The 25,071-nt window shown below is 42.5% G+C and overlaps 6 protein-coding genes across 6 annotated transcripts; 4 read left to right on the top strand and 2 right to left on the bottom strand.

Annotated features, from left to right (window-relative positions):
• Nucleotides 1-2,113: 2,113 nt before the first annotated feature.
• On the top strand, nt 2,114-2,493 carry EAF02_005002 (uncharacterized protein; the record flags this gene model as incomplete). The annotated part of the gene is made up of 2 exons (XM_038901050.1): nt 2,114-2,273; nt 2,339-2,493. The coding sequence occupies 2 exons, from the start codon at nt 2,114-2,116 to the stop codon at nt 2,491-2,493; spliced, it is 315 nt and encodes a 104-aa protein (XP_038759562.1).
• A 5,210-nt stretch (nt 2,494-7,703) lies between these two features.
• On the bottom strand, nt 7,704-9,815 carry EAF02_005001 (uncharacterized protein; the record flags this gene model as incomplete). The annotated part of the gene is made up of 9 exons (XM_038901049.1): nt 7,704-7,840; nt 7,911-8,004; nt 8,071-8,480; nt 8,581-8,704; nt 8,757-8,985; nt 9,031-9,119; nt 9,265-9,563; nt 9,634-9,748; nt 9,789-9,815. The coding sequence occupies 9 exons, from the start codon at nt 9,813-9,815 to the stop codon at nt 7,704-7,706; spliced, it is 1,524 nt and encodes a 507-aa protein (XP_038759561.1).
• A 722-nt stretch (nt 9,816-10,537) lies between these two features.
• On the top strand, nt 10,538-11,725 carry EAF02_005000 (uncharacterized protein; the record flags this gene model as incomplete). The annotated part of the gene is made up of 3 exons (XM_038901048.1): nt 10,538-10,904; nt 10,963-11,356; nt 11,422-11,725. The coding sequence occupies 3 exons, from the start codon at nt 10,538-10,540 to the stop codon at nt 11,723-11,725; spliced, it is 1,065 nt and encodes a 354-aa protein (XP_038759560.1).
• A 3,776-nt stretch (nt 11,726-15,501) lies between these two features.
• On the top strand, nt 15,502-18,097 carry EAF02_004999 (uncharacterized protein). The gene is made up of 2 exons (XM_038901047.1): nt 15,502-17,050; nt 17,141-18,097. Exons 1-2 carry the CDS (start codon nt 15,897-15,899, stop codon nt 17,580-17,582), a joined length of 1,596 nt encoding a protein of 531 aa, XP_038759559.1. The 5' UTR covers nt 15,502-15,896; the 3' UTR covers nt 17,583-18,097.
• Nucleotides 18,098-18,288: 191 nt separating this feature from the next.
• EAF02_004998 (uncharacterized protein) lies at nt 18,289-19,542 on the bottom strand (the record flags this gene model as incomplete). The annotated part of the gene is made up of 1 exon (XM_038901046.1): nt 18,289-19,542. The coding sequence occupies one exon, from the start codon at nt 19,540-19,542 to the stop codon at nt 18,289-18,291; it is 1,254 nt and encodes a 417-aa protein (XP_038759558.1).
• Nucleotides 19,543-20,870: 1,328 nt separating this feature from the next.
• Nucleotides 20,871-21,347, top strand: EAF02_004997 (uncharacterized protein; the record flags this gene model as incomplete). Its single annotated transcript, XM_038901045.1, has 1 exon — nt 20,871-21,347. The coding sequence occupies one exon, from the start codon at nt 20,871-20,873 to the stop codon at nt 21,345-21,347; it is 477 nt and encodes a 158-aa protein (XP_038759557.1).
• Between the last annotated feature and the right edge of the window lie 3,724 nt (nt 21,348-25,071).

The raw sequence follows: 25,071 nt of genomic DNA, 5'->3' as shown, positions 1-25,071 counted from the left end.
CAGCTATTAGAGTGTTCACACTGCGTGGTTTTAGTAATGCGAGTTCTTTCTGAACTATAGCTTTTATATCGGTTGTTTCTTCAATGTCATTAAGATGAAGAGACGTTATATCAGAGTATAGCAAAGGGTGGGGCAACGTGCTTGTCGCCCCATGATTATATTCCTTTCCCACCAACTAAACAGAGGATGAAGGAAGAATGACAGCGTCTGAGTTGCGAATATGTGAGTTCGTGTTGCCATTGGAGGGTTTCATTGCCGAATAACAAATACAGTCGATGAATACAAATGATGAGAAGTCTCATTTATATTGACGGCTCCCTGTCTCATCTCAATATTTTCATTACTCAAGGTATATCTGTCGGCATATAGAGAAATAACTTTCAGGAGAGATACTTCACCTAGCCCTTGGAACTGTATTCATCTGGGATCATTAGCCACTGCACTTTTAATTGATCGAGGTGTTTTTATAGTTCACACCTGAAAATCAAGAGAGGAGGATATGAAAAAGAGCATGTAAGACCAGGGTACATTCTATTTTTATTCATTGATTCTTTTGCTTTACATACCTAGCATGCAACGGATCCGTAGCACAGACCATTCACGGTCCGGCCCTGGACCCCCGATAGAAAAGCTCGCAGTTGATGGAGATGAAGGGGGTGCACTTGCCGTATATAGATTATAAGTGGGTATAAAAGGGATCATCCCCCCATTACCTCTTTTAGACCAATACACAACATTACCCACTACTTAGTAGCATTGTCTTCTAATATCGAATTCCAGTATGGATAATTGAAGACTACATTGCTGATGCAAGGCTTGTGGAACTGGAAGTGCCATAGTTCAGTCTTTTGTTTTTTGTATTCCTTTACCACCGAGTTTGGAAAATAAGAGAGAGCGCATTGTTTTTGGTTGGGATAGATGACAAGGAAGATATATTCAACAACTAGACATGTCTTGTGACAGTAACGACTTCATTCTGATGGTTGACAATGACCTATCAATAAATTGAAATCTCAAATTTCAAATATGCATCCATTCTCAACATGTGAAGTGTATCTCGAAGGAAAGATATAACACAAGACCTTTGGAGGATTGTAAGAGTTTCAAGATTGTAGTAAGAAGTCAAGCCTAGAAGACTCATATATATTCTCCGATCCCGAGATTCTGGAGCTTAGTTTGACAAAATGTGGGCACTCTTGTTTTCATCATTCTTGGGAAATCTCACATTTCTTTTTACATATAAATGCATGCTGGCAATCGTCCTTTCAACATTACTTTGAGACTTCGAGGTTAAGTCTTCAATCGTAGGGAGTCCGAGAGTAGGCACTTTCGCTACTCGTGTCTTCCGGGCCTAGCACGATAAATCCATGTCAGGCGAGCAAGAATCTCAGCACTAGGGCTGAGGTTACTAGCATTTAGAGGTTAGAGGATCTGCAATTCTCGGCAAGAACTATCGATGCTAAGCGCAATTGAAATCAATGTGAAGATTCAGAGACAGCAACAAGTCGAAATGACGGCGAATGCAATAAGGGCTTCGCTGGGAAAAACTTCACATTCCCAAGGTCTCAAGTTCGTATTGTTGGATGAGCGTAACTTCAGCAGGACGCGGAAAGGTCTTGGACGAGCCTAAAACCAATATGCACAATGATCGCCTGTGTTGCTAGCTTATTGAAAAGAAGCAATTGTATGTCTTTAAATAGGCATCCAATGATTGGACAATTGCAATAACACAGCCGTGACAGCCTACGGTCAAACTGATGTGTTTCGCATTAACGATTCACGACGTACTTTATTTGGTAAGCAATCCATACGACGATTTAATTGGATATACGCGCGTCCCACCTAAGAGATCTCACCAATAAAATCCTTCATCAGCTGACACTCCCCCGCATAAGCAGATTTCCTTGGTTGTTAACGAATTGAAAGTCAAGTATGACGTCAACAAATGGCGCTATTGTCGAACCATTACCTCCGTGCGATCCTTCTTACAAACAAACCGGTCAACAACTTATATTCTCACCGCAGCCACATTCTCCCTACTTTCATCAACTTTGAAAGACATTTTGAAGAATACAGAGCACACGACAAAGTACCATACATCAAATCAGTAATCATGTTCCAGAATACACTCGCCCTTCTCCTTCAATTCTTCTTCTTCGCTTTGACATTTGCTCAACCTATTGAGACTGCTGGACATGGCAATGCATGGAAGTACGGTTCCGGTGGTGGAGTTATTGGATTTATCGTCTTGATTCTCGATATCATCGTCTTCAGTATGTCTCCCCTTTTCTTTCAATCTCATCCCTGCCATTGAATAAATCTAACCATGAATCTACAGTCGAGGTCCTCAAATCCAACCGTCCTCCTTCCCACAAACTCCTCTGGTGCTTGGTCGTCTTCCTCTTCCCTATTCTCGGTTTGGTCATCTACTGGTTGTTCTCGAACAGACAAGCACACAACTCTGGCAGTGGTTCGTACGAAGCCATTCCATAAGTAGATGATGCTGTGCAACTCGTGGTGATACTATCGGGTGATGGTACGACAATCACAGATAAGACGAGAATGATAAAGGAGTTATGGTGATGATGATCATAGCATGGCATGGCAAGGATGGATTTCGTTAAGGGATTTTTTCTGCGACATATACGACTAAGCGGATTTGGGTTTTAGGGATTGAGATATGAGGAAATTGTGAAAGGAGTATAGGACTTTGCTAGCATACTATAACGAATGAACTTCAGAACAATCGCAATTCTGGTTTGGATTACTCAGAACGGGCTCTTTTGTGACTTTTCATCACTGGTCCCCAGGCCATTGAATTCCCATGGAATTTTGGCAGATCGGATACTCATGACATATGGATATGTCAAGGCGTCTTCAAGTGAAGTGTAAAGCTTTATTTAAGATCATTCATACTGATAGATATTCTAGAGGAGGTTTGCGCCTGAAATTACCACTAACACAATACGCTGTTGCCTTGCTTCACGGTAACCCTCCAGCCTTGAAAGTACCAACTAACTAGTGCCGCTCTAGCCACTAGATTCAGTCCTGTTAAAACGGCGCTCTGTTTCTCACACGATCACAATTCTAGCTAACTCAGCATTACCGTTAAATATAGCGTGACACTCGCGCCCTTAATTTTCCGGGGAAATGGTTATTAGGTACCTAACGAGTCGTCGGTTTTCTCTTCAAGTGTCGATTTGTTGGATTTCTTTTGAAATCGCTTTACGGGACGTGGGATTGCTTTCTAAATACTTAACTCCGCTGACGTGATGGTTTTGAATACTGATATCGGAGGATTCGGGATCTTCAATCAACTGGCGGACGATGTGATGACCGAGACAGCCACAGCCATCGGTTACAAGCACGGATTGATGAGAAGTTGAAGGCATGATATTGGGTTTGGAAGCTATTAAGTGATGCTGCAGACCGTTGGATAGAAATGATGAAGAGTCTAAATGGGGAGAAGTGTTCTGTTTTATGATATTGAAGTAATAATGAAAGGAACAAAGCTTTTTGGGCATCAAGATGAATTGCTCGGCGGATGAGGTGTCTGATTACCGAGATGGGATGGCTTTCGGATAACTGCGATGATTTGATTCGCTAAAGGGCAGATTTATCAACTGTTAGTTACGCCTTCTTCAAGTGAAAAACAGGGTCGCGATTAGATTCCATTTTTGAAGCCGTGGCGTTTTCATGTGCCATATTAGAGCGTCTTGCGACTGAGTTTGGACCACCTATCATTAAAGGAGAAAAACAAAAAAAGAGGGTAGGGCGGGCAGGGGGTAGAGAGTAGCGTATATGCCGCGTTTCAATACTCTTCTCTTTCGACAAACATTGCTCGGCTCTTCATCAGCCGACTTCGTGGGATTGGTTATTTTATATAGCCCTCTACTAGATCCTTGCTTGACACCAAAGAATCTCAAAGCTCCAACAACTCTTTTACTTCATTTTGGGATTGTGTGCAGCAAGCGAAGAACAAGTCAATTATAAAGAGATAAAACAAGCAAAATTATCAAAAGTGTTCACAACTTGTACACAAGAAGTATCCTATATCTGTGCTAGTAAATGAGCCGAGGGCGTGTTTTCTAAAAGCCTGGCAAGAGGTGTAGCTCAGTCGATGGGGACACATGATTCATCTGGCTGCTTACATAAATATGAGTTTCTAGGACATTCAATTTAAGTTCAATGAACTTCAGGAGTGTCGATTATTCTGGGAGTTCGGAACAGCACATCTTCTCTTATTCTTTTCTGGGGCAGTGGAATATTCATGCAGTGTCTCAGAAGAAACGACTCTCACCAAGGAGAGATACAATGTAGATAAACAACCAAGCTATGCTTATACCCATGCTATGCTCAATCATAAATGCTCAGCAGAATTTGATAGATTTACATCATTCAACATCGGCACCTTTCACCGAATATTTAAACCATGCAAAAAACAGATACAAATGATTCATTGAAGAACAAACACACTAATCAAATGCCGTCACCAAGAATCCCCAAAGCCATATTGCAAAAATGCAAAATAGAGCACTTTCTTCACAAGATGAATATGTTTGTGTATTCCTGGGAAGATTTAAACTGAATATGATTCACTGTAATCTTCATCATTTATCAAAACGCTCTTTCCATAAGTAGATAATCCGTTATCGGGCTCAAATTATTACCCCCTATCCAGGTTTCTTGATCCTAGTATTTTCTTTTAGATTGATTTAGTTTCTCTTCTATAAATAAACTTCTAAGCAACAAACCCTTCCTCCTTATACAACAAAACAATAGCCGTTTCGGGTATTGCTCTATTCCATCTCACAACCTTTTGTTGTTATTTTTCCAGCAGACAATCCAGGTTTCTTGATCCTAGCATCTTCTCTCAGACCGATTCAGTTTCTCTTTGAGAAATCTCAAGGTTATCAGATTGAGAATTGGAATTGCTGTTGTGGTTTCTGTGTCTTTTCCGCCAATGTACAGCGGGATGAAGTGGTGTCAGATGAGTACTTCGAACGAGTACTGCGGAAAAACTAATCCGTGTTTGTTCTAATGAATGCTTTTCCGAGAATACGGCCAATTCTAGTCAAACTATTCATGAAAATGTGTACGAATAACTTGATCGAATTTGGAGATTGATGGATATGACGACTGCTTGAAGTAACCAATTGTTTTGAATCGGTGGTCAAATGTGCGTGAGTTTATGTAGCCATCGAGTCCTTATTTTCCACTTGGGATTCGATGATCGTTGAATACATTCACCGTCCCATTTTTGCAAACAAAGATGACCTCTTGTTAAGCCATTTGCGTAGACGAAACTCTTGATTCACCAGCCAAGATCATTCTTCGAGTATCACCAATACTCCATTACTATATAAAGAATCCGAGAACTGCACCACCAGGCTCTTTGCTAACTTGTCAAGAAAGAAAATCTTAACACAACTAACGATGTAATGATGAACAATCCATCTCATCTCAACTGAGACTCTTAGCTGAAATACCCGTCTCCCGATCTCGATATTGCCGATTAATCAAATGAAAAGACGCGAGACCATTATTTCCTCACTGATAGAGATGATTATTCGAGAAGCAGCGCTCATTTTGAATTTGCGAGGTTTGGCGGTGGGCTTATAGTTGGGAGATTTGATGGTGGGTTTCTTGGTAGTGGCCATTCTTTGATCGGGTAGTTACTTGAGTTTGCATTAGACAAGGAGGAGCTTTAAATACCCCTCCCTGATATTCTGCTTGAATAGCCCAGCGGTACTTCTTCTGTCACCCCGCTTCGTCCATTCTATTCAATCTATTCACACCACCTTGGATTTCTTCACTCATATTGATTCACTACCATCGTATATCAACCAACCTATCACCTTTCCATCTTGGAATCAGTACAAATATACCTCCATATCTCCATTGCTATGAGAGCACGCAAACCACGTAAACATCGATCGAACTGCCGAATTAGGGGAAGGCATGGTGAGAACTGTGATGCGGTATACTACAATATGTGTTTACGCGAAGAGATGGATAAGCGGAAAATTCAAAATTATCATCTGCATGTAGGGATTCATCACTGTCATTTTATATCTACTCGCTGTCCATTTCCAAATACAGCAAAAAAGCTGATAAGTTGGGAGAACTACCCCGTCTTCAGTAGTAGAATCCTCCCTGAAAGACTAACAATTATCCACTTCCAAAACTTGAAAGGAGATATGTACAAATGACCGTAAGAAATAAACACACGCAATCATATAGAGTAATGATGGGGGAAGGTGTTTTCCGTGTTGCAAATCTACTCAGATAGAAAGACGAAATCAATCTGAGTCTTAAATAACCACTGCATTTTTTCCCAACAACAGATAATTCAATTCTAAACAGCTGATACGATTCACTTAAAACGTTCTTAGGAACTGAGATCCCACGCTCTGCGCTATTCTCATTCTCATTCCTCCATTCTCCAACCTCCTATAATCCCCAAATATCCATTATAAAAGCCCCTCCTCCGTCACACACTCTGGATCTTTAAACATCATTCCAGATATCTCAAAGTGTTCAAGCTCGTCTATCAGAGAATACAAACCGAGCTCAAACGATACGACATATTTCAAAAACGCAAGAGTTGATCTACCCACCACCACAAAAGAAGAAGAAAGAAAGAAAGATGAGAAGATATCAACAAATTTGTTGTCATTTTCCACCCACTTCCTCACTGTCCATCTATCTCCCACCAATATCCGACCATCCAAAACAACATCTCAAAAATCTTCGTACTAACTCACAAATCGAGTTTTCACAATCCCCCTCCTCCGGTTCCGTAGCTTGCTCAGATAACAAGCGCGTAACTGCCACGCAAACCTTGTATGATGATATGATAAATTTCTTCCCGTCGCTACAAAACCAAAACAAATACAGATAGATAGACATATATATCTAGATTGCACGCAACAACTAGAAGAAACCCAAAAACAAATCCCCTCATCATTCTCTCAAACTATCCAAGTGAAGACTATCCGGATAGTTTCTCTATACCCCGCTTTCTCTAATTCTCTCACCAGCTCAAAGGGTCTAGTTTAATTTCATTTCTATCTTTAATTCATTAAAAAAAAACCACCACATCTTTTCTATTTTTAATCCCCCTATTTTCCCACTCTCATAACCCGCTTACTAGGCAGATAAAACTAGCATAAATAAGGGTAACCCCGCCATCTCCTCTTGAAAACTCAATAACTTATCGTCCATGACAAAAGAAGAATATGTGTTGGTATTCTTGTCGCGGCTGCAATAATGAATGTAAATCCAGCACGAGGAATGGATAGAAATTATGTAACAAACCTTGTGAATTTTTTTCCGGGATGATTGGTGGAGTGGATGAGATGTGATGGGGTGGGATGGATCGGATTGGGTTGGACTTGAATTCACTACTGTTTCTTTGTATTTATTATCGTTTCATAATGAGGAAAATGATGAGATGGTGTGGGAGTACTGCTCCCTGACTGTTATCCAGATAACAACTCAGAATACATAGGCTGGACTGGAGACTATACAGACATACAGAAATACATACATGATTCATCGAGAGCCTTTCAAATCATTCCTCGGAAAGATGCAATATAACATTCATTCGTGTCAGCGCTATCATCAACATGTTCTCGTAAATACATAATTCCATCCGTCATAATCCTAAATGTTCATCACCGATATTTGACCACTGAGAACTAATAATGTCCATCAATAGTCATCGTACCTGTTTTCGTAATAAGGTACTCATTGACTGCGACGTCTTTCCCAGATTCCTTTCCATACCCTGATTCTTTGATTCCTCCAAATGGTGATTCGGCTGCTGATGCATTACCTATATTTAGATATTTAGCACAAAGTTTCTGATTAGAGAAATGAAGAATTGGAGAACCGAGACTACATACCAGTATTCATACCAATCATACCGGCCTCTAGATTTTCGAGAAGTCGCCATGTACGATCGATATTCTTGGTGAAGAAGTAGGATGCTAGTCCCATCTATATCATTCTTGTCAGTGCGCCATCTCACATACAATTTACCGGAAACTTGTAGACAAAACTTACACTAGTGTTGTTTGCCGCGTCCACAGCCTCATCCTCCGTATCGAAAGAATATAATGCTAACACTGGCGCGAAAGTTTCCTCCTCGGTGATCAACATTTCCTTCTTTGCGCCCAAGATAATAGTCGGCTCAAAGAAATACCCGGTAGTGTCCTTTACTTTACTCCCCCCGAGCACAACTTTTCCACCATGCTTCTTGGCATCTTCGACTTGGTTTTCTGCTTTATCGATACTTCGAGGAGTGGTAAGAGGACCAATTGTGGTCCCTTCTTTGGCTCCGTGGCCAATCTTGAGTTTGGAAGTTTTCTCTTTGATGAGAGAAGCGAAGGAATCGTAAACACCAGATTGCACATAAACGCGGTTGGCGGTTATACAAGCTTGACCGGCATGTCGCCATTTGAGAGCCATGAGAGCTGAGTGTGTTAATAAGCTTTTCGAAAAGACGTTCAAAAGTATAATCAGTCGTCATAGACACAGGTTAAAGCTCCCTCTGATATAGAATGGATCACGTACCATCAGCAGCCTGGTTCAAATCTGCATCATCGAATATCAAGAAAGGACAATTGCCTCCTAGTTCCAAAGTAACTTTCTTTAATCCGTCGGAGCACAGCTTTGCAACGAGTTTACCAACTCTCGTCTTGAATTCATCAGTATCAGACTAAATCTGGAATATAGCAAGGAAGGCTTACAGAACCAGTGAACGTAACCTTCTTGATCAGTGGATGACGACACAGTGCCTCACTTAATGGAGGTGTGTTATCCAAACTCGTGGTCAAAACACTAAATACACCTTTTGGGAATCCTGCTTGCTCGGCAAGGAAAGCCAAGGACAGCACTGAAAGCGGTGTTTCTGGTGATGGTTTTGCTACCATACAGCAACCTGCCGCAAATGCTGCTCCAGCCTTTCGCAGGATCATTCTATAGATCGTTAGTCAGTGCCTTACTCTAGATGGAATGACTTACGCAATTGGAAAATTCCATGGGACAAGTGCGGCAGCTACACCGACTGGTTGCTTCACGGTGAAGACTCTCCTACCTGGTGCTGAGGGTGTCTAATCAGAAGGATAAATTAGTGGTTTGCAAACACGAGAGCAGACGCTGTGCAATATCAAAGAACATCTGAGAAGACGCTTGAAGTACCATCCGCCTAAAAGAGCATTCCGTAGCGCCATCAAAAGACACGAAAAAGGCACGCACCTGAATAGTCCCCGAGATTCTCTCCGCCTCCCCAGCAAACCACCACGTAAAGCCCAACGCATAATCAATCTCCCCCAAACTCTCCGCAATTGGTTTCCCCGTCTCATAAGTAACAATCTTCGCCAAATCCTCTTTATTCTCTCTAATCAAAGAATCCCACTTCAAAAGCCACTGAGCACGTGTCCTGGGATTGACTTTTTTGAAAGATTGAAAGGCTGTGTGAGCAGCTTGAACGGCTGCATCTACGTCGGACGCATCGTTATCGGGTGCTGTGGCCCATGCTTGACCGGTTCCGGGATCTGATGAAGATTCAGGAGTTAGATATGAAGAGATGGATGAGAAACTGTGATTTGAGAAGGGAATAAGAACCTAAGACATCGAAGCGTTTTCCAGATTTAGCTTCTACCCATTCTCCATTGACATAAGATTTGTCATGGAAAAGCGATGTATTTTGAGCTAGAATGAGAGAAGTTAGTGTTGCGAGCTAGAAGTCTGTTAACTGTCCCTGAAACTTTAAAACTTACATCGAATGGAAGTTTGTTTGAACTCATATTGAAACTCTTTGGGCTGATTTTTGGTCGATACTGGAAGTGAAGAAGGAATAACTGTCTGGATATCAAAAGACAATTTATTACTTCGTGGTCTGAGTAATGTCTCTCTTCGGATATAATAAAGTAATATGGTTAAAGCCTAAGATGGGTAGCACAAGGCGGGGTTATATCCCGTGGAGGGCGGGGTAGCTGGAAAAGAGGAAGAATCCATCGGCAATTATTCACGTGACTAATATAAGTCCTGTGATCTTTGTGCTTGTAGATAGGTAGGTATACACACCTCACTCAACTTCGCGATTCCATGTGTGGTGAGATGAAATGGTGCTTGTCATGTCAAATTTGCGTCACCAAGAGTTTTTCCCCATACTTATGAGTTCACCGAGTTATATTTGGTATATGATCTACTGTAAGTTCCCAGGAAGGCAATTTTAGGTATATCTACCGGAGATTGACGCGCTGAACACTTTTATCCGCACGCTCCACATTCCTAAACACATGTAACCTATGTGTCTCGTCCACCGCCAATTTAATAAACCTCGGCATCTCTATGAAGTCGTCGACATCGAATTCGACTACTCTCAAGATACTTTAGTGGAGACTTGGAGCCACTGTATTTGGTATTTGTATTAAGTTTATATTGGAACTCTCAACCCGTCATACCTACTGATTCATCTGCTCCTTCATCACTACTGTTTATATTGAAAATCGCAGGGAAAGCCAAAATGTCAGCAATTTTAGGTGCCCCTTTTGACCCTAAACTCACAGGTCTTTTGCTTGTAGCACTTCGGTACTACCCAGATAAATTGCGATCTATTATACCGAACAAGATCCAGCCATATATTTATTCTCCCGCCTTCATTCGAGCATTGAAGGCCCTGGTCGTTTTGGGTGTTGTACGCGGTGTCAATAAGAAGTTATCTCAGCTTGTGTTGAATAATTGGAAAAGCAATGCGAAATTCATTAAGAGTCAAGAGGTTGTCTTGATCACGGGTGGTTCCAGTGGGATAGGAGAATCAATGGCAAGAGAGTTCTCATCTAAAGGGGTTAAGGTTGTGGTAATGGATGTGAACCCTCCAAAGATGCCATTTCGTGAGCTTTTCTACCTTCGGGAACACATGATATACAATGGTGACTAACAATATTAAAGCATCAAATGTCTTCTACTATCGAGTTGATATAACATCACCATCCCAAATTGCCTCTGCGGCTTCCGAAATAAGGAAAAGTCATGGAGATCCTACCGTGCTCATTAATAATGCCGGAGTTGGTACTCTCATGCCCATTCTAGAAGGCAGCGAAGCACAAACCCGAAAGACTTTTGAGGTTAATACGATATCTCATTTCTTTCTGGCTAGAGAATTCGTCCCGGCGATGGTCAAGAAGAACCATGGTCACGTAGTGACAATTGCCTCTTTAGCAAGCTACTTGGTGCACGCTGCCAATGTAGATTATTCCTGTTCGAAAGCCAGTGCTCTCGCGTTTCATGAAGGACTTGCATCAGAATTGAAAGCTCTATACAACGCACCTAATATCCGAACCACGTAAGTCCTCAACTTTCCATCCGCCCGAAATTACCACCAGTATTTCATACTCACAAAGGAAATAGTGTTGTCAATCCAGGATGGGTTCGGACGCCATTAGCCGAGGATATAATCTCGCAAGCCAGCTTCAAAGATCCATATCTCCAACCTGAAACCATTTCTAATGCTGTTGTCGATCAAGTGTTGGCGGGAAGAAGTGGCCAAATCATCTTACCTAAGGATATGAGCATACTAGGCACAATTCGAGGATGGCCATGGTGGCTTCAAACCACGGCGCGAAATATGATAGCTCTAGATTTGAACTTTGGTCAAACGCAGCCTGGGCCAGCAGTACAAATTGAAAATGTGGCTCCGGCGGCATCCACGTAAATATTCGCCTTGTTATGTATTTTCCGGAGTATTTTGTTTGTGTAAGGAAAGATTGACTTGTCGGGATTTTTTTTGATGTTGTTCTAGGTTACTCAGCGTCATCATCGTGGTTATCGTGGCGATGTTGACCATGTTCGGGATTTTGTAAGCCTTGTTCATTGGTAGAGGAGGTTGGCGACGAGTTCCGCAGACCGTAGATTGTAAACACATATATTATACTCCACTCCACCTTGTTGTTATGTGTGGTAAGTCAATATGCATATTATGCTCAGAAGAGCACGAGGAGCCAATACCGGCTTAAATCGTTAAATGACATATGCAACTGTCCACAAACGTACACCAAACGTTACAAACGCGAATTTCCATTCTAAAACAGGAGTATGAAGTAACAATCCTCATCTTTCAACATCACACCCACCACCAGAGCACACCCAAAACCTCACCCCCCCATTTCTCCTCCCAAATTCAACACCACAACCAAGATCTAGATTCCGTCGCATCCTCCCCTTGATATCAAACGTCACTATTCCTTATTCCCCCAAAGCCACATGCTAGGATATCCATCTAGAACCTGTGCAACTATCGAACCATATATCCACCCGTTTGCATTCCATTGCAAGCATTTACGCATCACAGCACAATATACGTGATTCGCACCAGCATCATGACAGGACCCAGCCAACCGGCATTTCCTCCCTCGCTCACTCACCCACCAACCATGAAATTTCTTGCATGAAACCGCATTGACTTTTATGCACCTCTGTCTGCCGGGGCTGTCTGCCAGGTATCCCAGACGTCTCCATTTGGCTGATGGTGGAGAATCGAGGTGTGTACACGATAAACAGAGTACCGTATCCAGTATCTCCAGGTATCTGCGAAAGAAGCATGCTTACCGGATTATGTGATGTGCAGGCTAGAGGTAGGAATTGCCGTAGCTGCAATTGGCGATGTGTACGACCATGACATGATCCCAATCCTAAATAGGTCCCTGCGGACAAGGAGTTCCCCTCCCCCCAATTCCCCACCCTTGGAAAACGAAACGATTTCCTGGGCCCGGATCAGCGTACCGTGGATACTGTCATGCAGATATATATTTATTGTCAGTGTAGTGCAGTGAGCAGCAGGTGTGTAGGTGGTATTTCACACAGCTGTGGTGCAACGATGCAGTTGATGAAAACGTCTGGAGAGCACACCTCCACCAAAATTGCCAATAAAGCCAGCATCGCCAAGATCATTCGGTATGGAAAGTTGTACCTCACGCCAAATGCGCCATGGCCTCTGTGTGGAATTTGAGGAAATCCGCGCGATATCCGTTCACAGATTAGAGTTGAGAGGTGGACGGGTTAAGTTCGAAGTGATGACTTTTTTTAGAATGAAAAGAAGATTGGAAGTGTTCAGCCGCAGAAATGGCCCAAGTTTCATGATTTTCCGCTGTTGCCGCGAGGAATAATTCGAGGGAACCATATTTTTGAAGTTAAGTTGAGGTTGAGAGACATTTTGTTTTTCTTGCTATGTGTACAACGTGAATGTGATACGATACGAGTGATGCAAAGGCTTTGAAAAACGTTTTGGGATTTTGTTTTGATTTTGGTTTCACTACATGTAGACGTTGTAGACTTGTTATGGCTTTGAGTCAAACGGGACTTCTTTACTCGATTCATGGAGGATTTTCAGATGGGAGGTAAGCTGTCGGTGGCTGCATATTGTGGATTGATAGATAGAGATAACCTTTTTGGAATCTAGATACGTGAATGCATCTCCGTCCGCTATGCCATCTAGATTCCATCATCTCACCAATACCAATACCAATTCAGTACCAAATACTTTAGATACTTGGAATAAGCAATGAAGTCTCTCGTACATTCAATTTATATCACATCGTTCCTAGTACTTACATTAACGTTATGTATATGAATGGGGTCGTCGTTGCGAGATCAGAACCTTATCGTATCAGATTGCGAATATGCCATCTCATACATGATAGATATGATAGACATCTCACAGGTTCACCGCGCAGAGTCATGAATTCCATGAATTCAACAAATCCAATGGATCCAATGAAACCACCTCCCACCACACAAACGAACTTTGGCCTCAAGCTCACTCATGCTTGGTGTTGGGTGACTTTGGTCGTTCTCTTTGACGCAAGTTCAATTTATCCATCACCTACCAGGGAGATGTCGATCCATGATTCATCATCCATCACGATAGAATCCAATTGGTTCTTCACCATAATTATTCCCCCGCGGTCTTCGCGGTCAACTTCAAAAAATAGATCCTGGTATGGCTTGGGAGGAAAACTCAGCCCCAACTTCCAATAGTTTCCCAACATCCAAGAAAGATTCACAAGATCTCTCCGATTTCCGATGTCATGTGAGCCAATCATGATACGAGTTGTCCTTGAATATATTAAATTTCATCACGTACCTTACCTTACTTTCTGTACGAAATACTCACTAATGAGCTCATGGGTTAGTCGACCATATCAACATGGAAAATGTTGTGATGATACGTGATACGTGATACGTGATACCCATATCATATCGTACACAAAACCAAACGCACACGACACCAGACATTCTCATTCGTATGATTTGTGTGGTTCGTATTTCCATCTTCAAACTTTCCCACTCCACTGCTAGGTATTACGACTCTCTCTCTCTCGTAGTACCAAGTAGGTAGAATCGACTTCTAAGAATAACTCCCCAGGTATGGGTAAGCTCAACACCAAATTTCCCCATATTTTTCATTACCTGCGAGTCTGCCACGGTCCTGGTCCTGTTGTGAATGAAAGTATCCACTCGGAAAGCAAAAGCTACATATTCCGATACAAAATCATCGAGTCCACCACAGTGACCACACATCACACACCATCCACCGTCCACCATCCACACTTCCCACACCTCCCTCCCACCTTACCGGCTTTCATTCCATGATCCATGACCATCTGAATCACCACCAAGATCACAAACCAAATTCAATCGACTGGATGTTGGGAATCCAGCCGTCTTATCTTGCTTGTCTCGACATTTCTCTCTCCCACGCCACACCACGCCGTACATACGAGCGATCTGTCGCACTTACCTAACTCTAGCTATTCTATCCGTCCGACTCCGATAAACTTTCCACCCATTACCCATTTCGGCCCAGGTGTTAGTTCTCGGATGACCTTCCCCCCCTTTCCACTTACGTTACACGGCTACCGCGTGTCGTAGTATAAGCCGAGTAGTTGCCACAATATCCAAATATGTGTCAAGGTCATACCTGTCTTGAATAAATAAAGATCTACTTGGATCATTTTCATGTCAAACTTTCTGCTCATCATTCCTAGCCTTTCCCACACTTCTAATCAAGGGATTCCGGTTTGATGATTCCCCATGTTCACCCTCGTAATTTCTAATACCTACTCGTACTATACACGCAATAGCTATGACCCGGACCGAGTGGACCATGAACAAAGCGATCTTTCAAGAATCAAGAATCAAGATGCAATTAATCACAGCCATGGCCATGCATCTAGGTTGTAGCTTCTTACTCTCATTACCTTACCCAAGAAGATGGGTTGATGAACAACAATCATGGCTGAGCGTGAACGCTTGAGCCCAGGCAAATTCTAACTCTCTGTTTCTCCAAGTGAATACAATACTCCATAATGGCATAATTGATATGACATGACCGGACTGGTTCTGTCATATTAAAGAACCTTCCCAACCCCGTGTAGCTGGGACTGATTTCTACCACTTATCACATTTGTACTTGTATTTTTTTATATTTCTTTTCAACATTCCATCCATCTCTCCTATCTTTTTCCTTGAATCTACCTGTCGTCCTACTTTTGTTGCAGATTTTGCAGCCTGAAGTCACACCAGTCCATACAAACATTTACACGACTTTCACAACATCTTTCTCTCAATATTATTCATCACTCACTCACCTTCCCATTCTCTCACTTACACACGTTCACATATACGTAGCAATACGACCTACGTTTTATCATACAAACCAATCCCTCCCTCAGGTAGCAAGGAAGAGATTTTATTCATCTTTTAATCTATTCGACCAAGTTTCTTGATATATTTCTGCCTGTCCTCCTTCCCTGCTATATATTTACTTTTCCCCATTCCAAAAAAATAAAAGTCTTTTGCTTTTTAAGTGCCTACAGTACATACATATGCAACGGCTCGGAATCGGCATCTTGTCAAATCTATCAATCAAATATTGTTCGGATATGCAGGTGCAAACGCCACTTGCGCATGGATTATCGGGAATGCCTGCCCGGACTTCGATGAGTCGGTCTGGACCATCGTTGGGACTTTCTGGAATCTCTTTGGTGCATGCAAAGAAGGAAGAGGACGTTGTGGGGAATATAAATAAAGGCTTTCCAATGGTTTCAGAGGGAACACAGTCTCATCCCTCCTCTTTCAATTCATCTTCGGCTTCATCTTCAAGAGATAGTATACCATACCGGGACCTCAAATCTTTATCATCGTCATTAGCCTTCGGAACACAGAACGGAAGCAATATGTTGCTTGTGGAGTCTCTCGTCTTCTTTGCTACGGCATGCATTTTATATATCCTCAGCTCTCAACGAAAAACTCATACACGACGTCCTCAGAATGGAAGTCATAAGAGAACTTCTCCTTCTACAAACTCACCATCAAACATTACAAAGTTCCTCCATAACCCTCTCACCCAAATTTCCCACCTACTATCATGTAGCTCATCCACATCATCTACCTCTCTCCCCAGTCCACCCCATCAACCACCCAAAACCCAACCCGGTCCTCAGAAACCAGCCTATGCTCTCCCACCACTCAAACCCACCTCTCCCCATCCAACCTCAATGGGTCTCAAACGTCTCGACAAATCCAATTGGCTCACCATCGACTCCACCTATCTCGCCGAGCATGAACTCCGCGCTTCACTCCTCGAAACACATGGGCCATGCGTCTTACAAGTCTTACCCCCAGCCATCCCAGCCACATACGAACTCCTCGAAATGGTCATTGAGTTTCTCCTAGATCGATATCCAAATGATTTCTCCCTCGTGGACGAAAACACAATCCTCAATAAGTTAACAGGAGAGCGATCTATCATTGGTTCGAAATGTAAAAACCCACTCGAGACAGCAGCTCGTCTCTGCATGGAAGATTTCAATCTCTTGTTACAAAATCCATCCGAAGAAGATGGAGAATGGAATTTAATGGCTTCCGCTACGCTCTTTCCCGCAGGCTGGAAATTGCAAGAGAGAATCGGGAGTAACATGGCTGTACTACATAAACCCGTACCAGGATGGAAAGAAAAGTTAGGAAAGAGTGTCAATCGGTAAGCCTTCCACTTCCCTCCCGCATTTCCCATCTTTCCCACTCCCAGAATATAGTATATATAAAATATCAACATACTAACCACCCCCAGCTACTTCACCCACCTCACCCCGCGCAGCTGCATGGAACGCTCCAACCTCTTCATCCAAACCACCCCCATCCTCTTCCAAGACATTCCCGAAGCCCCTCCCTCCCCCTCTTCCCCACTCACTCCTTCAGACATCTACATCCGTCGCGAACGGCAAACCTTTACTCGTCTCCCGAAATCCAACGCGGTACTATTTACCGTACGCACGTACATGGAAAAATTAGTCGACGTGAATAGTGCGGATGCGGAAGCGATGGCAAAACAGATTCGCGGGTGGGACGGGGAGTTGGCGCGATACAAGGGCGTGGGTATTTGGGGTGATGTAACGTTGGGGTATTGTGATGGGAGGGTGGAGGAGATGGAGAAGGAAGAGGAGAGGTTGAGAAGCTTGAGGAGAGATTCGGGGATTAGTATGGGGTGTGAGGATGCTGGGGAGGAGTTGTAATGTGCATGGATGGATGCGTGGATGGATATACGTTTGGAGTTTTCACATTCGGGTTTCACTTTGACTTTTCAGTCTGGACGAACGGATGCGTGTGGGGGGTCTTCTTTTCTCGAGGTCAAAAAAGCATTCGCAATCACAATGGAAGGAAGAAAGAAAGAAAGAACAAAAGAACGAAGCAAGGAACTAATGAATGAATAAAAACGAACGAACGCACGGGAACCTTGCAACGGGAGGAAAATCTGCTTTTCAAAAATTTTACAAAAATTTCCGCGACATGGGGATGGGATGGGATTAATTTAACAGGAAAAGAACAGAACTGTTTTATTTAGGGGCATGGTTTTCATGGTTTTCATGCGTGGATTTTAATATATGGGGTAGTGGGGAGGAGAGAGAGAGTAGATAGAGATGAGGAATGAGATGATGGAGATGGAGATGGAGATGAAATAATATCTGATGTGTACAATGAGATGAGATGGCTATTTACCTACATGGTACTTAGAAAATTGATAGAGAGTTTAAGACATGGGAGAAATGTGATGTGATCAGCATGATACAATGCTATGTTGGTTTGACAAGTGAACTTATGACTTTAATTATTTCTTGATTCCATTGGGATTTCCATTTCCATTTCCATTTCATGCATCCTAAACGCTTATGCAATAACGATAATTACACCCAAATGCTACTTATACAAATCTTCAATCCCTCACCATCTCTTTTGATCTCCGCCACTGCTGAAATCCCCGCCTCTCCTTTCCTTTTCAACCCTAGCGTCGAATTCTTTCTGTGCTTCTACTTGAGCCAGATTTCTCTCCTCTTCTGTCTTAGAAAATGCAAAGCTATCTGCACTCGATGTGCCGTCACTCGATGCTTTAGGTTTATTGTTTTGTACTGTTGCCCACCCGGATTTTGGCGGTTGTGACGATGTGGTAGTAGAATTGGAAGCTGGTTTTTCGCCACGACGGATTCGATCCCATGCCGAACCTGTCTGTCTAGAAGATTGGGATGTTGTTGGTTCGGTATCCATTCCTTGGCTATTTGTAGGTGAAGCATCATCGAACAAATCAAACGGTTTCTCCTCTTCTTGTGCTGGGGCTTGTGCAGGAACCGGTTTTCTCTCTGGCCAGCCTCTCGTCTGTGGGAATGTCTGAGGAGTTGGCTGTACAGATCCAGGTGCATTATCTTCTCCAGACCAGTCCGCGTCCCCCGTCGGACTAGCATCGTCATATCCTTGCGTACTTCGAGTCTGGGGTTGCGGTTGTCCTTGCCCTGGCTTCATGGGAGGTCTGGGAATCCCTGCAGGACTAGGTAGATTCTTCTGATGTCTGGCAACTTCTTCTGATGTAGCTTTTACAATATCCTTCAATCGCGGATCGCGCATCTGTCCTACGGCCCCAACACTAGCTGCATACCCCCCAAAAAGTAACTTTGATACAGTGGTTCCAATGTAAGCATAACATAAACCTCTGAATGCATGCCAAGCAATTAGTGCCGGAATTCCTTTGATATACGGCATTTTCGGATGGGGAAAGACGCTTGAATTGAAAGCCTCGAGGTTTGGTTGGTAGAATGGGAAACGAAAGCTAGGAGCCGTTTGGACTGCTCTGTAGATGCCCCCGGATAAACCGGCAACAGGTGCAAATGAATTGATCCTAATTATCCTCGCAGTATGCAATGCAAGGGCATCGATTTCTTCTTGTCTGAGTGGGCGATTGGTGATTTTGCTGGAATTCTGGATGCGGGCATTGATGATGTTGGTTAAGAGAGCATCATTGAACCCGAACAGAGGGCCGAATATTGGTAGCGGTCGAGGTATCGTACTGCCATCGATTTTGTATGTTTGAATACCGGCAGCTTGGCCTTTGCCTTGTTCCGAAGACGCATAAGGATCGCTGTCGGAGGTAGGAACGGAGTCGAACGATCCGTTTGCCTCTTTGGATGAGGAGTTTTCAAGAACCATGATAGCGAGTAAATCAACACGTTGAGGTAGATGAAGAATTTAAGAAGTCGGTGAGGGTAACTGCAGATGTGTTGCCTTGTTGGTTGTGGCACAATTCACTAAAGGTGTTACCACGAATAATCGCACAGCAGCTCTTGGAAGCTCAAAATGAAGCTTGGATGTTGTGACGTCTTCCACTTTGCGGGCAACCTTAGACTTCAGTGGGAGTTGCTTTATCAATTTGTGGCGGGGTTGAGTGTAGCGAAGTTTAGCCGTAGGTTCCTCCTGACTTCTCGTGCATTTCCAAGGTTCTCCAATATTATTCCAAATACTTTGATATCGTTGATACCTTCCCTATTATCTTCAGATAATCTTGTTATTGCATGAATACTTTACTTGTACTCGTATGCTCTCCAGTGAAAAGTCTTCCTTGAACTTCCTTGAAGTATTCTTCAACAGCTTTGATGTATCGTATCTATCATATTGTCAAACAATCAGCCAAAAGTGTGGTTCAACCTTTCGTTCCGGATACCCAGGATGAAGCAAGCACATGAATTCTCAAGTGTGGCTCGCACCGCAGGATAAGTATCCTTCAAGCTCACATGGAACCCGTTCTTGTGAGTTTTAATCTCGATCTTGCAGCAGTGGGAATTTCCTGCTATCTTGATTCGTAGCCTTTGACAGCTTCTCGCAGCTTAAGCTGGCAGCTATCCATCCAACTGCAGTAGTATCATCTGGCAAGATTCTGAGTGGACCACATATCACCACAATGTCGAGTTATCTCATGTTCGGACCTTGATTGCATGAATGCAGAACTAGTCTTCATTGGGGCTCGCTCAGAATGGGTTCATAGGTCCTCGAACAAGCCACCATCCACACATCATCGTGTATTCGTCGAATTTTATGCCTCGTGCCGTGAAACGTGAGCGGGTAGTTAATATATCGCTAACCAATCTTTGGCCTTCGATATCATACAAACAAGCCTCGAGAATGCAATGCTCGATTGATTGCATGACTTTTGATGAGAAAAATCTCTACAAGTATCTGATACTTTCAAAGTTGAGAGGCGTGATGATTGATAAATGATTGGTCAATCGGTGCCATATTGACTATCCTCTGGTTGATTAACAAGAACTTTGATCATTCTTGTCTTTCACACGTCTTGATATACCCCCAATATGTATACATGATATCAAGACACTTAATGTAGTTGAAGAAGGCCAATAACTTCCCTCACAAATTACTCCTGTGTGACCAATAATTCCCCGCATAAAATATACTTAAGTGGAATGTGTCAACGTGCTTTCCTGTTCAAGACCTGAAATTTGACGTAGAGTTGTATTCTTGCCATGCATTCGGCCCCAAAGAGAGAAAGGCACCATGCGAATATTCGCATCCGTCGCCGCTCGGATGTCGAAAAGAAAATCAGGAAAGAAAAAGGCGACAAGGAAAAATGCAAGGATATAGATTGCGAATCCATCGTTTCAGCATCTTCTTCAACCCCTCCGGCCACACAATCAGCATCTGCTGGCGGAAAATGCCCTTTCCGGTTTCTCTTATCCAACATGATTGATGCCGAAGATGGAAGCCAAAACGGCTGTCCTTTACGCAGAGTACAATTGTGGCATACAGTACCATTTTGCTTATTGGCTATCATCAACTTGTTACTTATCATTATTGCGTTGTTGGGATTGGCCGGATATAAGATTACAATGGGGGTTCAGAGAGTCGTCGTTGATGTGATGAGATCAGATTTGGAAGTGGAGCCTTACGTTGAAAGGGAAAGTGAAGTGGACACCAATGGTGGAACTTTGCTTGAATATTAGGAGGAGATGGACTCTGAGAAAGAGTAGCGGGACTTTCCTCCGCTGCAAAACGGACGATCCTTTCGATTTCGAATACGTTAGTGATTTCCTTCGCGTATAGCGGCTATAGTGTGCAAGCGGCGATATTCCACCCCCCCCCTTCGAACAAAATTCGGCTTTCAAGTCGGGTTCTGTGAGCGATGATCTGCGAAATTGGCTTTACACGACTTTCCTTTATAACAAGGAACGGAGCGAGACATAAACCCAATTAACACATGTCGATCTAAATCTACCTTTCTCGACTTTTTGACATTAAGTGGCGAAATTGTGTACGGACTGAGAGAATGAGTGGCCATTTCGTAGGGATAGTGTTTTACGGCTGAACATAGGCAGAATAGGATATGATATAGGGGATCTAAAGAAGACCGGTTGTCTTCGATACCCGATTTGCATATAATGCTTATTCTCTTTTTCAGTAGGCGAAATACTGGGTAATGCTGCCGTTGATAAGTATATTATTTGTTGGAATATCGGCGAACTTGGTACTCTCATTCCTTATGAGTATACAAGAATCAATATGATGTATGTTAGTGTGTGATAAGATTATGACAGGAGTGTCCTGACATTGGGCTCTTACCTCCTCTTCTGAAAACTATATACTTTCATAATATGAATATTTCCATGGAACCTTATTGACCCGTGTGAGACCAACAAAATACTACATCTCTCTATCTCTTAGAAATCTCAGGTAAAAAACAGTACCATCGTGAGCTCCGAAATAGATTTTGCCCAAGGTATTCAGGAAGATGCGGTTATACAACAGTAAGAATTCCTAAGAAAACTTAACACGAAGTTTGCGTATAAGAGCGCGAGATGAGGTTGGAAGGGTATATGTAATCTTAAAAGGACAAATATGATCTGAGGATCCAGAGTCAGCCACCACGATGATGGGTCGCTACATCTTCCGAAATCTATGACGGATGCATCATCCACACGGGTTTCTTAAATTCACATTTAAATACTTGCCAAGGAAGTCGGATACAGATTGCGATTTCCTCGAAGCTTAAGATGTGAATGCCACGTCCATATACTTATTACTCTCAGATCCGAGAACCATTTCGCTTTATGTTTGTTCCAAGTGAAAGTTTCTGCAGTGGTTCATAGGCTACGAAGTACTGTCTGCGCGCTTGTTGATTGGGATTATCCTTGTATTGTTCAGATCCAGATGTGCAACAAAATTTCTCCGAGAAGTGTAGTTGGAGGAATTATATTATTGAGTTTGAGTTGAGTAGAGGTTGTTTGTTGTTTGAGATAAAGCGCGAAGTAGTGTACTTTTGTCATTAGTAGGATCCTTTAGTTTACACTATAAAAGTAGTAGTACCCCATTACTATTGGAGTTCATAGGATGATGTGATTTGCAGGATGAAAATCAGAAGGTTGTTATAATTCCTTTAGTTACTATGCCAGGGCTTCGCGTGGTAGATCTTTCTGATTATCGAGCGTGACATAAAGCTAAAAGCCGCGATCTTTCGCCAAGACTTATAGCTTAGAAGTGAATGATTGTATGGTGTTTATGCTTGCTGGGATAACCCTCGTGGAAATAGTTTATAGACATGCAACCGAAACATTCTAGAAAAGCTGATTGGAGCATCTGAAAGTTGTGATCGACTGACTAGAGTTATAGTCTGGTCGTGAAGTTATGTATTAGTTGTGTACTTGCTGGGATAAGGCCTGTGCGCGGAGTTTATAGATGTGCAACAGGAAAGTTCTTGAAGATTGTAATGGGTAGATGTGAAAAGTCGGGGGGTGTAGTGGATCTGTAGTTTGAGTTTAAGGTATTGTGATATCTTATCATGATGCACTGGTGGGGACGATGCTTGTTTATTGGAGCTTGTGAATCTGCAACGGAAGTGAAATGAGAGATTTGGATGAGTGAGTTGTGAGGGATTGAGAGAGGGCAAATTGTGTAGTTATTTGACCTGTTCAAGATGACTTGATGAATCTGAATCAAGTTCCCAGGGATTACTGATCGATACTGCGTACAGAATTACTCTCCCGGAAACATGAAGAAGGGGAGTCCTTCGAACGGTAATCATATAACATGGGATCTACCAATCATCACATACATCTCCGCCATTAAACGAATTACTGAGAATTAGACTTTCTGTTAGGGCATTGACTTAAGACACACTGTCAGGATGCTAAGCGAACTTTCAGAAATTAGATTTTACACCAGCTAGTCAGCATTCACGGTCTAGAATTTCCGGGTCGAAAAAGTGATTGATGATATATCATGACTTTACGAAGAAGGTTCCAAAATTCAACAGTCACGAAGCACTTTCGGTTCTTCTAGGTGTACGAGTTTAGTGCTGTGGAACTACGAACAATATCACTTCCAGTCACCCCAGTTAAAGAGATAAACATTGTTTCTGTAATTGCGAGCATATCAGTTGATGGCTTTAACAAAGTTATCTGTGGGTGTTATTACCAGAAGTAACGGATTAGAATTGCTACCGGTAAGGGTATAGGAAGTGAGTATTCAAACAATATGACACCACTAATTTTCTTGTGAGGATATCCCCTGTAAATTGGAGTTGTAGATATGCAACAGAATTCATTTCGATGGATTGAACTGGATGAAATCGAAAGTATGTGTTCTTGACTTGATGCTAAATAAACGCACTGATCATTTTGTGATACCAGAATTCATAAGCTAGATTCCAGTCTGCTTTACAAACTGGGCACTATTTATAACGCTAGTCAGGATGAGACCTTGAGTTTTTGTCTTTAGATGTGCAACAAATCGTTCTTAAAAACTCAAAATGGAGAGTGTTTCTAAAATAGTTCCGATTATTAGGGTTAGTAAAGGTTTTAGTCTCACGCCTAAAGAATGACTTCTGAACTCTAGAATGGTACTTACAGACTTGTCAGGATGAGTTCCATAATTCAAAGTGTCAAAGTGTGCAAATCATGCATATTAGAAGAGACTAGTGACTGTAGTTTGAAAGTGATCAGAGCCAGCTCCAACCATCGGAGCCAAGAACGAACAATTCTTGGAACAGACTTTTCGCTAGTCAATTTCTGGAAACTAGGTGATCATGATATACCACTGAGATTAATCGGCGTGGAACTTATTAGGGTTAATCCTGTTGAAGACAAGCAAAATGTCATTTCTATGAGAATGACTGATGGATAATGTGAGAGTAGTTCAAAGTGCAAGAGCTGTCCTAGAATGACCTGAGACTAGAGATGTTACCAACCTGTTCCAAGGCAACGATTGCTGCGCACCCATTAATGTAGCTGTAAGAACCAGAGTTCTGAGAGATAGATAGATATGAAGCTTTTAGGGAGAAGGGGGGAAGGGAGGCGTGAATCGAAAGATGGGAAACTTCTCAGATGAGAAATTCTGGAACCAAGGAAATGAGTGGGAATGCACGCAAAAAGTTCAGCACGCATAACCAGTCTATCGTCATGATTAATGCCCCAAATTGCATTTCCAAGAATTCAAGTGTGATATACATCGGGCCACTACTGGCGTCCAGAGCAAAAGAAACAACTTATCTAGACACCTCCCACTAGGAGACCTAAAAAGATAGCTTGCCAGGATAAGGCCTGTGCATTAAATTCCAGATGTGCAACAAATATTTGACATTTCTCCTCCTTGGCACTGATTTGAAGAGATTGGAAGGAGCTAAATATAGCTTCGAAACTATGAATTCTCGTTCTTTCCCTAGTGAGTAGTGTC

The sequence above is a fragment of the Botrytis sinoallii genome, assembly GCF_014898435.1.
Source record: "Botrytis sinoallii strain Bc 23 chromosome Unknown BSIN_007, whole genome shotgun sequence".
In the NCBI taxonomy this organism is placed as follows: domain Eukaryota; kingdom Fungi; phylum Ascomycota; class Leotiomycetes; order Helotiales; family Sclerotiniaceae; genus Botrytis; species Botrytis sinoallii.
Note: the sequence above shows the minus strand (reverse complement) of the source record. Positions and strands in the feature narration are given on the sequence as shown.